Source organism: Pseudorca crassidens, chromosome 17 (assembly GCF_039906515.1).
Source record: "Pseudorca crassidens isolate mPseCra1 chromosome 17, mPseCra1.hap1, whole genome shotgun sequence".
NCBI lineage: Eukaryota > Metazoa > Chordata > Mammalia > Artiodactyla > Delphinidae > Pseudorca > Pseudorca crassidens.
The window spans coordinates 60,848,511-60,862,701 of NC_090312.1; the positions used below are offsets into that span (position 1 = coordinate 60,848,511).

At 37.2% G+C, this 14,191-nt stretch overlaps 1 protein-coding gene across 3 annotated transcripts in view; it reads left to right on the plus strand.

Annotated features, from left to right (window-relative positions):
- Positions 1 to 51: 51 nt before the first annotated feature.
- Positions 52 to 14,191, plus strand: part of SNX16 (sorting nexin 16) — a 35,445-nt gene continuing 21,305 nt past the window's right edge. The window contains exons 1-4 of one of the 3 annotated variants that reach the window (XM_067711974.1): positions 52 to 253; positions 1,981 to 2,228; positions 2,316 to 2,455; positions 8,030 to 8,116. In XM_067711974.1, the coding sequence (XP_067568075.1) occupies positions 2,081 to 2,228; positions 2,316 to 2,455; positions 8,030 to 8,116 (375 nt within the window). In that variant the 5' untranslated portion in view covers positions 52 to 253; positions 1,981 to 2,080. The other 2 variants (XM_067711972.1, XM_067711973.1) reach the window with 2 other exon arrangements.

Consider the following 14,191-nt stretch of genomic DNA (forward strand, 5'->3'; position numbering starts at 1 on the left):
CGGCGCACTTTTTGGCGTGACGTCACTTCCTGGAGCTGCGGCCCCCGCCCAGCCCCGCCCTCCACCTAGCCGGGATCCTGCGCCCTGTGGCCCGGGCGGAGGCGGGCAGAGGCAGGGAGCAGCTGTTTTCTGGAAGGGGGGTCACGTGAGGCCTCTCGGTGTGGTGGGTGGAGACGGAAAGCTGCGGTTAAGGAGGGTCGGATTTAACCGTCCCAGGGAAGCGCGCCCGAGCTGGATCGCGAAGCGGACTAAGGTAGGGACCGGGCAGCGGGCGCTGTCCTGGGCGCTCGTGCAGTGACACCTGCGCCCCCGCGGTTGGCTGGCGGCGGGCCGGCTCCCCAGGAGGGTGGGCGTACGCCGCAGGAGCTCCAGGCCAACCTCAGGCCACCGCCAACTCCACCCGGCGTCTGGGAGGCGCTGGCTGCGCACCGAGCGGCGGAGGCGGGACCGTCTTGGGGCCCCAAGGAGGTCCGGGAGCTGTGAGTCTTGCCATCCACCGAGCCGAAGACCCTTGGCATGATCAGACACCGACCAGACACTCCTGGGGTCGAGCTAAGCCCGGGCTTCTGCACTTTGCTCTCGCCACCGACTTCTCTCGCCCACCGTGTTGCTCAGGCTCGGGACACTTCACCTGCCCTTGGTTTTCCAGAGTAGCACTGAGATGTTCGTCCTCAGAGCATGTGGATGCCAAGGCAAAAGTGGAGACACTCTTAATGAGCTCAGTACGTTTTTCTAACGTTTGGGTAGCGCTCACGTCTTTACAAGGTAAATGGCTGTATTTGTCTGAGCGCCCCCCACGCCAGCCCTGCGGCCTCAGGTATTCATTCGAATGGCTGGAGGCGGGGCGACCTTACAGGCGGTGAGGAGGTTGAGATTTCAGACTTTTATTTACTTCTTTTTGGGGAGGCCATCTGGCAGAACCGAGGAGCGGTGAATCAGCAGCTCAAGTTTCCTGAATCTTTGATGATGGGGAAGGTAGCCCAGAGCCACGTGCTGGGTTAAAAATTTTATTGCAGCATCTGTCAGAGTCTGAGCGGCTTGTTTCCTACCTTTCTCACCAGTAGGGTTGCGTAGATGTAATTGGATAGGCAGACCTCTTATGTGACATTTCCCTGGTCTGTAGTTATCTCCATTTCTTAGTTTATTAGTTAACAACTTAGTGGTAAAGCTTTTTTCTTCGTATCATTACGAAATTATTCTGAGGCAAGATAAACTCGTCCTTTTGACAACAGAGCTTACCGAGTATGAGTTTTGAAGATTTGTTACGTACCTGCACTTTATGGCGTAGCAGAATTAGTGATGATCTACAAACTGAAGAATATTTAAACTTTTATTCATTTAATCTTTTTGGACATAAGTTTAATGTTCTTTGGGGTTTATCTGATTAATGTAATTTGACTAAGTTTTTTTTAAAATCCATTTGATCCTGGGTTTAATAAATCGTTGCTTTAAGAACTGTTATTAATCTTACAAGGTGTCTAAGCTTCTGGCTCACTATCATTACTCAGCGTAATTGTTCAGTTTCACTAATTAAATCAGAAGGAAATATGAATAATTCTTCTCCCTTTCTTTCCTTCCCTTTACCCTTCCCTCCCTGTACTGTATTTAGTAGTGTCAGGATCGTAAGCAGAGAATAAAGTTTCTGGACGGTCTTTATCACTTTTCCTCTTTGCAACTCATATAGATGAGATCAGGTTACAGTGGTCGTTATAGAAATCCATCACGAAGAAATAAAGTGGGTAAAAAAGGATCAAGGTCAAGAAAAAGGGTGCGAATACTTCTGCTCTCCTTACCTTAAAAACGGGAGTTCTTAGAGATGACATTTTGGGATTAAAGGAAGAGGTTTGGGGCATGTTTTCATTCCAAATAAAGTAATAGAGTGTCACGAAATTAAAAGAAATGGATATGAGCATTTTGGGTTTTTTTGGATAATGCTCCCGATTAAAGACTAATCTTTCTATATGTTCTTCTCATTTTTAGGTAGTGAATTCCTAAGAAGAAAATAATGGATTGCATATTACTAGTTCTCTAATTGTTTGAACACAGAAGTGTGCAGGTTTGTTGCAAAAGCCAAAAGAAGATGGCAACTCCTTATGTCCCAGTTCCTATGCCAATAGGGAACTCTGCTTCCAGTTTTGCAACCAACAGAAACCAAAGAAGTTCTTCTTTTGGGAGTATCTCAACAAGCTCAAACTCTTCCAAAGGCCAGTTAGAAGACTCAAATATGGGTAATTTTAAACAGACAAGTGTACCTGATCAAATGGAAAGCACTTCATCTGTCTGTAGCAGTCCCCTCATTAGGACTAAATTTACAGGTGCAGATTCTTCCATTGAGTATTCTGCTAGACCAAGAGAAAGTGAAGAACAAAATCCTGAAACAGTGAATTTGGAAGATAGACCTTCTACACCTATTATCCTGGGTTATGAGGTGATGGAAGAAAGAGCTAAATTTACTGTGAGTATTGACTTCTGCGGTACATCAGTAGAAGATGAAAAATTGATTAGCCTGTGTTCTAAACTTGTGTTAAGTGGTGTTAGCCTATACTTGTAATTTCTTGAACATAAAATTCAAATGGTTTATACCCCTTAAGTTGTCATGCCGTAGTGAACTTTTGCTTTACTTGAACGAATTTTCACAAACCAGTCACAGCTGTGAAACTAGCACACAAATCAAGAACAGACCATTACAACAGCCCAAAAGCCTCCCCCCATGCTCTCTGTCAGTCAATACCCACTCTCCTATTAGCCTAGATTAATTTTGCCTATTTTTGTACTTTATGTAAGTGGAATTATGGAGTATGTACTCTTGGGTATGGTCTCTTCAGCATTATGTTTGTAAGATTCATCATTGATTTTGCATGTAATTGTAGGCAGCTCATTTTTATTACTGATGCTATTCCTTTATGTGAATATACTACAGTTTATCCACTGTTTATCTACTGTTAAGGAGCATTTAGATAATTTCCAGTTTGGGACTCTTACAAATACTACTGCTGTGAACCTTTTAGTACTTGTCACTCAGTAAACACATGAACTCATTTCTTTTTGATAGCTCCCTAGGAGTAAAATTGTTGGATCATCTGCCCAGCTTTAGAAGATACTGATGAACAATGTACCAGAGTGGTTGTACTAAGTTATACTCCTTTAAGTAGTGTATGAGAGTTCCAGTTACTCCACATCTTCCCCACATGTGGTATTTTTCTGTCTTTTTCATTTTAGCTATTCTAGTGGGTAGAATGATACCATATTGTGGTTTTAATTTGCATTTAAGACTTTTTTTTGGGCCATTTGGATATTCTCTTCTGAAGTGTCTGTTTGAGACCTTTGTTCATTTTTCTTTTAGAAAGCCTTTTCCACTTTGATTTGTAGTTTTCTTTGCATTTTGGGCATAAGTCCTTTTTCAGAACGTGTATTGTGACAATCATCTCTCCCTCTGTGGTTTGCCTTTGTTAATGGTGCATTTGATAAACAAGAGTTCTTAGTTTTAATATAGTCCAGTATATTAAATTTCTTTTACACTTAGCACTTTTTAAAATCTGCCTCAGGCTTCCCTGGTGGCTCAGTGATTAGGAAAACGCCTGCCAATGCTGGGGACACAGGTTCGAGCCCTGGTCCAGGAAGATCCCACATGCCGCAGAACAACTAAACCCGTGCGCCACAACTACTGAGCCTGTGAGCCACAACTACTGAAGCCCGTACACCTAGAGCCTGTGCTCCGCAAAAAGAGAAGCCACCACAATGAGAAGCCCGCACACCACAACGAAGAGTAGCCCCCACTCGCCACAACTAGGGAAAGCCCACACACAGCAGCGAAGACCCAACACAGCCAAAAATAAATAAATAAAATAAATAAATTTATTAAAAATAAATAAAATAAAATCTGCCTCCTCTTAGGTTAAAAATATGTTGTCCTATGTTTTCTTCTAAAAGCTTTATTGTTGAACCTTTCACAGTTAGTTCTGTAAACCATCTGGAATTGCTTTTTTGTCCATGGTGTGAGGTCAGGGTCAAGACACATTTTTTTTCTCCCTAAAGTCAAATTTTTACTGAAAAGACAACTCTTTCTCCTCTGCATTTACTCTGTTGCCTACGTCATAAGTCAGGTGACCATAAATGTATGGGTCTGATTCTGTGTTCCATTTTTCCCTGCTTTACCAATTCCACACTGTCTTGATTACTAAAGCCTGATGATAGTCTTGACATCTGGTAACTTAATTGCTCTAGCTTTGCTGTTCCTCTTCAGGATTGTCTTGGCCCTTTGCATTGGGATTGTATTGAATCTATCTAGGGAGAACTGACATATTTACAGTACTAAGTCTTTGAATCTATGAACCTAAGCCATTTATTTAAGTCTTTAACATTCTTTTAATAATATTTTGTAGTTTTCAGGGCAGACGTCTTACATCTTTTGGTAAGATTTATTTCTGGGTATGGATGTCATTTGAGGTTCTTGACGTAATGTTTTCTATTTGTTCTTTGCTAGTTTATATATTTTGGTCTCATATGTTATTATATATTTATGCATCCAGTGACCTTGCTAAATTAAATTCATTTATAAACTTATTCTTTCAAACTGTTAGTTTTTTCTCTTGGATTTTCTTGAAGTAATGATTTCCTATTTATTTCAACATTTCATGCTGTAAATTTATGATAGTATGGAAGGACCGTCAAAAAACAAGTACTGAAATAATTTATGAAGAGGCAGTCTTTAGAGTTCAAATATTGTAAGACTGATGATATGATGGGAAATCTGCATGGACCTGACTTTTTTGCGAGTGATTTTTTGGAAATTATAATAAATCGGTGGCTCGTTTCCTTACATTGACCTACCTTCCATACGAAGGAAGGAGCATTCATTGAGGTGACATGTGTGAAAAGTTCATAGGCAAATTGAAGGCAGTGATATATAAATATAAACTCTTTCAAGACAATACAGAGGAAGAAATAAGTGGCAAATATGAAATTAGTCATAGCCGTTTATTTGTTAATTTGACATTTTTGGAGTACCTGTTATGTGCCAGGCCCTCTTCCAGGTAATGTTGGGACAGCAACTCGACTGAGTGAATGAAAGATAAGTTTTTTTTTTTTTTTAATGCTAGTATGTCACATGGTGATAAGTGCTATAGGGAGGAATAAAAGAGGGGAAGGAAATGGAGAGTTTCTTGAAACTGGAGTTGCAATTTAAATAGCGTTGTCAGTCATGGCCTCACAGAAAAGATGTTAGTACTAAAATGTTAGTGTGGGAATATCTGGGGGGAAAGCTTTCCAGACAGGTGGCATAACTGCCAAGACCCTTGTGGCTGACAGGAGAATAAGCGATGGGAAGAGATGTACGAACTGAGGTAACAAGTAAAGGCAGGCGAGTGTGACACCCAGATCAAGTAGAGTACCTAGCCTTTATAAGGCCTTTAGATTTTACTCTGCATGAGATGGGAATCTTGAAAATGTTTTAAAAGGAAAAGTCAAATGATCTGACTTAATTTTTTTAAAGGCTCACATGAGCCTTTAAAATTGGCTGCTGAATTGAGATTAGATTTTTGTGGGGGAAGATTAGAGGCAGGAGGCAGTTAGGTTCCTGCAGTAATCCGTGGGAGACATGATGGTGCCATGGACCAGGTGGTGGAAGAGGTCCTAAGAAGTGATCAGATTCTGGATATATTTTGAAGGTAGAGCCTTGGGACGTGGTAGATGGAGAAATCAAAGGTGATCCCGAAGTTTTTGGTCCAAACAATGTGAAGAATAGAGTTGCCATTTAACTAGATGGCAAATTTTGAGGGGAAGATCAGGATTTGTTTTGGGAAGTGCTAGGTTTGAGATGTTTGTTAGACATCAAAATGGAGATGTCAGGTATGTGTATGTGCATGTGAGTGTGTACACACATATGTATTTTATATCTCTATATATATATTCGGTATTGTGTTTAGGGTAGAAGTCTAAGCTGGAGTTACAAGCTTGGGAGTCTTAGGTTTGTAAAATAATTTTACCTTGGTATATTTCTTTAAATTGATCTCTAAACTGAAGAAAGTATTAGGACAAACTGGCAAGATCTTATATAGAGAGTGTCAAGCCTTTGAAAAGTGATTAAAAACAAAAAGTGACTAGGAGGGGTGGTGAGTCGGATCGGGAAAGAGTCATGAAGTGGACTTCTTTGGTAATGTTTTGTTTCTTGCTCTTGGTACTAGTTACATGGTGTGTGTACTCTGTGAAAATTCATTAAGTTATATACTTAAGATTTTGGCACTTTTCTGTGTGTATCTTATGATTAGTGTATGCATCTACATTTGTTGTTGTTTACTTAAAACAGGGAGTACATAACAAGATAGACAGTACAAAGTAGTATATACTAAGTTTCAAATAAAGAGTAGAGACAATAACTGCTATTAGAACATAGAGGAGGCAATGATCAATATTGTCAATAAAGTTTTCATTGAAAGCACTACTTAAGTAGAAAAGTAGGAGAGCTTTCTAGAAAAGAAAATGAACACCTCTTTGTTTTTCCTAGAGAAACAGGAGTGTTTAGGGACCACTGCAAAGAGTGGCTTAGTTAGAAAAGGGCTCATTTTTTAAAACAGGAAAATAAATTTGGTATGTATTATGTATAGATAAACCTAATTATCATATGAAGTTGACTTGTATCATGCATCAGTTATTCATAGTCAAAAGTTTTGAAGTCAACATAAATTAGTAACTCCTAAAAAGAATGTTTTCTTTGTATCCCCTTCGTGACTATTTTACATCAGGGCTGTCTGGAGACTTTACAGGGTATCCAAATAATTTTCTTCTTCACCTTTAAATGTAATAAAGATAAATTACTTATGTTTTACTTCAAAACAAAGGGATTCATCCTTACCCTTGCTGACTCCCTTCAAAGCTGAAAAAGAAGTCTGTAAGGGAGAAAAATCAAATGGTAAGGATGATCTACAGTCCCTAAATAATGAATTGTCTCTAGATCATCCAATAGGATTATGATATGAGTCATATTTGTAATTTAATACTTCCTAGTAGCCATGTTAAGAAAAAGTAAAAAGAAACTGGTGAAATTATATTTAGTAATGTATTTTGTTTAACCTAATACACTTAAAATATAATTTCAACATGTAACCAGTATATAATCATTTGAATGACATATTTTTACATCTTTTTTCATACTAAGTCTTTGAAATCTGGTCTGTATTACACTCACAGTACATGTCCATTTGGACTAGTCACATTTTGAGTGTTCTATAGCCACATGTGGTTAGAGTGGAGTTCTAGAGCTACAATTGAAAGTTACTGCACAGCAGACTTTAAGAAAAAAAGTTACTCCTTTTAAGAGAGTTTCACTCATTCGATAGATAGTTACTGAGTACTTTTCATATGTCATGTATATAGTTTAGCTCAAAACACTGTACCGAAAACTACCAGATGTTTCTCTGAGATTCTGTTATAAGTAGTACTTCCAAAATTATACTTATGAAAAATAGGATCTAGCTTTTTCTTATATGCTTTTTAAAATATTGACTTGCTTCAACCAAGTTTTTCTATTCAATAGCCTAGATAATTGTACATAATTATATAAATGTAAACTTTAATATGGGTATTTTTTACCTTGTATTTCAGCTTTGAAGATTAAAACATCATCTAATTTATTTGAAAACTTTGCTTGGCAGTTACTGAATTTAAAAATTAAGTTGACTGTATAAGACAAGATTTTTCAAAGTTTTTTCAAGCATGATTGATTCTTTTATTCATTTTAGAATATATTAGCATAAAATATATTTTGAAGGCTGATAAGTTTATTTATTATTAGTGTTCAGCAAAAAAGCATTTTGCCTCAAATATGTCAGTCATGTTTCTTAAGAAAAAATCTTGCTTTTGGTACCTACATTAGATTATTTGAACATTTGATGGTCTTTATTTCTGATATTTTTTACATATTGTTATGATCTGGGTTGTCAAATAAAAGTTTTTAAATTATTTGGTTTGAATTTTTAAATATTTTTACATAAATATATTTTAAAACTCTCTGTTTCTCACTCTATCTGCATAGGTATATAAAATACTAGTAAAGAAGAGTCCAGAAGAAAGCTGGGTAGTTTTTAGAAGATACACTGACTTCTCTAGGCTTAATGATAAAGTAAGTACTTTAATAAATCTAAAACTGACTTTTCAGTTTTCAATTATTATCTGTTCCTGGAGTTCTGTTATATTTGTGTTTTTTCTTCCTTGTTAATTATTTGAGCGAAGTCAAGTCTTTGCTATTTCCAAATAAAATTGACTGTTTCATTTAACTGTAATAGTTCAAAGTCCCATCCCTACGCATAACTTCCTTTTATTGGAAGCAAAAAATTATTTTTAATATTAAAAATGTGAAAACCTTAAAATTGGCAACAGAGATATAAGTGATTATTTATATAATCTTGTGAGTTTGAAAAGATGTATATGTATAATAAGATCCCCTAAATCATATGACTACAAAAGAACAAGAAAGAAAAATTTAGCACATTGTGTTAGGTTTCTATTGCTGTATAACAAATTATCACAAACTGTGGCTTAAAACTTATCTGTTCATTATCTAGAGATTTGGAGTGCTCAGCTGGGTTTGCTGCTTAAGATCAAACAAGGTCAAAATCAAGCTGTTGGCTTGACTGGCCTCTTACCTGGAGGGTCTGGAAAAGGATCAGCTTCCAGTGTCATTCTGGTTGTTGGCAGAGTTTGGTTTCTCGTGGTTGTGAGACCAAGGTCCCTGTTTCCTTGCTAGTTGTCAGCCAAAAGTTGTTCTTGGCTCATAAAGACTGTTCTTCAGCCCTTGCACATGGCCCTTCCATCTTCAAAGTCAGGAAGAGATGGTCAAGTCCCTCTTGTGCTTTGAATATCTCTGACTTTGTCATCTGTCACCAGCCAGGAAGAAACTTTTACCCTTATAGAACTCATGTGATAAGGTTAGGCGCACCTAGATAATTTTCCTATCTTAAGGTCAACTGAATAGTAACCTTAATTGCATCTACAGAATCTTTTCCTGTGTAAAAACAAAACACAGAGGCAACACCAAGGGCAAAGGTCACAGGGCCATCTAGAATTCTGCCCACTGCACTTGTGAAATAGACAAAGACGATAATAATAAACCTCAGTATATTAAGTACCCTTAAAAATAAGTAACAAAAAAAATAGAAAATTCAGCAAATGATATGAATGGGGTAATCCACAGAAGAAATATAAATGACCAATAAATTACTATCACAAGTACTCCAAGAAAAGAAAATTAAACAATTTTTCACCTATCAAGTTGACAGGCTTTAAATGGTATTATCCATTGTTGGAAACATGAGTCTTCCTAGAGGACACCCTAAAGCTGAGCATAATTTTGACACAATCACATTTCTGGGATTTATCCTATATAATAAATTATGGATATGAGCAAGATTTAGCCCTAAGGATACTTATCATGATGCTTTATGTATTTTTGTTTTCTTTGTTCATGTTTTATTTTGTTTTTAATAGTTAAAAAATTAGAACCAACCTAAATTTCCAACACTAGGGAATTCATTGAGTTAATTGCAGTAAGAGTTCAGTAGAAAAACAGCAGCTGAGGCGTTCACAGAGCTGGAGGGAAATCAGGTGGGGCAGGTGGGGGTAATTGGTATTTAAGAAACCAAGAGAAAGAGCATTTTTCCAAAAGAAGCAAGTGATTTATGATACTTCTGAGAGGCCAAGTAAGCTGAACTTGGATCACAAATTATTCCCTAATTTTGACATATGTTTAGTAGAGGAAACTTTACTGGTCCTATTCTTTCCCATCTGCCACCTCCCCCCACCTTCTTCCTGGACACTCAGAACTTCTCAAGTTGGTATATTCTTAAAATGTTTGGTGGTGGGAAACTCCATTTATGTGACTTCGCAACTGCCCGGATGCCAAAAAGTTTCTACCATTTCTGAAAACCTCAGTTTGAATGAAAAGATAAAATATAAAATGCTAAACTATTTTAGCCTTAATTAAGGTATTGTTAAGATGACTTTTTGCAACATGTCAAAATACTTAAAAGTATTATTTCTAATATATTTCTACCATTATATGTAAATTTTATTTTCTGTTTCTGAGTTCTTCTTATATTCACGATTTTAAGACCTGTAATTCTTTACTTCTGTTTATTTTTTTTAATGATTAAACAAACAAGAGGACCAAAGTAATTCATGAGGTTACCAGATACTAAAGTGGAATTCCTAGCTTTCTTATGAAATTGTTATAATTTTTGTTCATACAGTTTCTAATAGATTCAATTTTGAGCTATTTCATCCTTTATGACTTCTTATTTTTCTTTTCAGGACTCAACTATTATTTAGTGTTTACGTCCCTTGGTCTCTCTAGATTCATCTTTATTGCCAAAATATTCATCTTAGGCAAGCTGAGATTTAGATAGCTCTTAAGCTTTTGAAGAAAGATGTTAGTAGAAGTTTAATTTAAATCTAGTAAATATCTCCTTGATACTCTGAGTTGGGCACTTAAAATTGATAAGTGTCTGTGTCAGTCTTCTAGGTACCAGAAAGAGCTCCACCCATCACCTGATTTTACTGGCAAGAATCAAAAATGTGTGTCAAGCACCAGCAGCCACACAGTTTAAATGGTAGTTATTATTTCTGTAATTGTTAAAAATAAAGTAACATCTTAGGATCTTTCATTTTATAAAACCAATCATGAAGTATTTGTGAAATGAGAGTTCAGCACTGTGCTAGGAATTTGGTATTATATAGAAACTATATAGATCTGATTCTAACGTTGAAGAGTTTCTGTTTTCCATTTATCTATACTAGGAGGAAAAAAAATAGTCAATTGACAATATGAAAATTATTTAACATAGTTAAAATAACACTGTTTAGGAAGAAAATTTTCTATAGAACCCTAGTCTTTTTTTTATTCCTCTTTTTTTAATCTCCTGGGTTATAATCTGGCTTCAGCTTCTCTAGGAGTTTTTAAGAGCCTCTTCTGGGAAAGTCAGAGGGCAAAGTCATGAGCAAGATCTGGAACACATAGAGCTTTTCAGAGTTGAGGCATCTGGCAGGGTTGTAGGGCAGGCTGATGATGAATAATTTGCAGGAATATGGCCATGAGTGTAGGGTTTTCTCTATATTCTACTTAAAAGCTCGCTATTTTCTACTTCCAGGTTGCAGAGTAGGTCAAAGCTGAGTATTTCTGTGAGGTAATGATTATTCTCAGTTGGTTCCACACAGCAGAGCATAGGCAGGGAGCAGAACCATTATCAGCTCACTGTCAAGACAAGCCAAGCTCATATGAAAATCTGGGCTAAGCTCAGCCAAGTATTTGATCCTCTCATTAAAAAGAAATTCAGTGGTAATCCTCAACATGTCTGTCTCTTGGGTCACACTGTCCTGAACTGTCCTGAACTGACAGACATCAGGCAGTTCATAAGTAGTGTCCTAAGTTCGCCTTTTACTGTCTTTCTGGGGATTTTTTTCACTTTTTTCCTTTGTTGGACTTTATTTCCTTTATCTCATGTCTTCTTTCTTGAATTACTCTTTCCTTTTAGTAGAACTAATCCCCTAGTAGCTTCTTGAGGAAGATTACATGGGAAGTGATGTCTTTCAGACCCCACATGTCTCTAAATATTCTCATGCAGTTTTCATACTTGATTGAAATGTGGGCTAGGTATAGAATTATAGATTGGAGGTTTTTTTTCCAGAATTTTGAAGACATTAAGCTATTTTCATCTCGCTTTTAGTGTTGAGTATTACCCTTGAGAAGCCCAAAGCTATTCTTGCTCCTGATCATTTGTATGTCACCTGTTTTTTTCTTCTTTGGAAGTCTGTTGAATCTTCTCTGTGTAATTAATTTGAAATTTCACAGTGACTTTTTGTAAAGTTCTTTTCTTCTATTATCTTGTACACTCTGTGGGCAACCCATGTGGTTCAGATCAGAAAAATGCTTTTGAACTGCTTTATTAATGAATTCCTCCCTTCTGTGTTGTCAGTTCCCTCTTTCTGTAACCTTTCTTGTAAAACAGGCATTTGGGCTGGTTCCAGATCTTTTCCTCCCCTTTCTTTAGTACCTTTTTCTTTTTTGCTATTTTGAAGGAGATTTCCTTATTTCTTTCTAAAACAACCTTTTTGTTCTCTGAATGTCCCTGGTTTTGGTCATTTTATTCTTATTTCTTGAATGTAGTATCTTAATCCATTGAGTGTATTAGTGATTGTTTTTATTTGTATTTTTATTATTTTATGGGTTTTTTTCTCCTTGTGTTGTCTGTGTTCTCTGAGTTACTTTTTTTCTGTCTGTCTTTGTCTTCCATGTTAAGTAATAGTGTGTAGTAATTCTTTCTGGTTGTCTAGTCATGATTAAAAGTTGGGTACTAAAAGCTGATTGGAATCTCTTACTCCATGGGTGAGGCTTACGTTGACTTTAAGACTCACTGTGTAATGGGGAAGGTGGACTGTGTTGGAGAACTTCTGATGTCAGGATCTTAAGGTCTTTCCTGTCGGATTGATCAGACTCTCCAGAGAAGTGTTTTCCAATCTCCTGCCTTGTGCTGCCAGTTTGTGAGCAATTTGAGGTCTCTGTAAGTATAAACCTGGTATAAATTTTTCTGCACTTTGGGTTTTCTTCACTCTCCTGAGTCAGTTGCTACTCTCCTCTCTACTTTTTGGTTTCCAGTATGTTGTTTTATGTTTTTTTTTTTCTCTTCACTGTAGTTTTAGCAGGGCTGCAGAAAGAGAGAATTAGATGAGTGTACTCAGTTCTCCAACTTAATCCAAAAATTCTGTGCATTACTTTTTTAAAGGCTTTTTATGGAAACATCAAATGCCTATTATGATGTCATTTCACAGGAAATCTATTAATGTTTAATTTAATGAAATATAAAAACTAGCCTTGGGCTTCCCTGGTGGCGCAGTGGTTGAGAGTCCGCCTGCCGATGCAGGGGACATGGGTTCGTGTCCCGGTCTGGGAAGATCACACATGCCGTGGAGCGGCTGGGCCCGTGAGCCATGGCCGCTGAGCCTGCGCGTCCAGAACCTGTGCTCTGCAACTGGAGAGGCCACAACAGTGAGAGGCCCACGTACCGCAAAAACAAAACAAAACTAGCCTTTACTAAAGTTATTTCAAGCAAATGTATAGTTCCCAAATTGTCCTTTGTTCAAAATAAAGTTATTGAGTAAGCACTCATAATATAAACACTTTGTGAGGGCTCAATTGTGGAACAGCTCACTCTTTTCTGAGGATTATTTTTTTAGGGGAAAAAAACCTAACCATGCATGTGGACATATGTGACATTTAAATTTTAAAGCTTGAAATTAATAAAAAAGACTATTTTTATTTTCTCCTTATGGCTTTTATTACTTGCATTGCGTACACAGTAAACGACCAGACTCCAAGGCCAAAATTATCTGTTTACATCTTGAAATCAAATCAGCGTTTTCAGAATAGAAATATAGACAGAATTTTTGTTTTATATTTTTATTTCGCATTTTACCCTGTGAATTTTCTCTTTTGCTAGTCTTTTTTCTTACATTGTGATATTTTGTCTTATATATAAGCATAGAAATTTGAACAGTACATGATTTCATCTCATTCATTTATTGAACATAGATTGTTGGCTGCTTGTAATATAGCAGGCACTATACTAAACATTGGGGGTGCAACTATGAATAAGACAGTCATTGCAATGTAAAATGATTCTAAGTCTTAGCTGTACTTTGGACTTCCCCGGAAAACTTTTTAAAATTACAATGCCCAGGCCATATCCCAACTAATTAAATGCAAATATATCAGAGATAGGACACAGTCATTAATACAAGATCCTCATTAATTATCCTCAGAAAAGAGGGAGCTGTTCTACAATAGAGCCCTCACAAAGTGTCTGTATTCCTTGGGCGATTCCAATGTGCAACCAAGGTTTAGAAGGCTGGTCTGGTAGAAGAGTCCAAAATTAAATAAACGTTACTTAATTTACATCGTGATAAATGTCATTTAAAAAACAAATTAATGATTTGAGAATGTGTGGCAGATTGTCTTTTCTAAAAATGTATGCAGCAATACTCTCAGTCCCATATGCTCTTCCAGAATCTTGCCGCTGACTGTCAAGAAGTAGAATCTGTTTCCTCTCCCCCTTGAACGTGGGTGAGCTTGTGTCTGATCTAACCAATAGAGGACAGTGGAACTGATGCTGTGGGATGATGAGGCTAGATCATAAGAAGCATACAG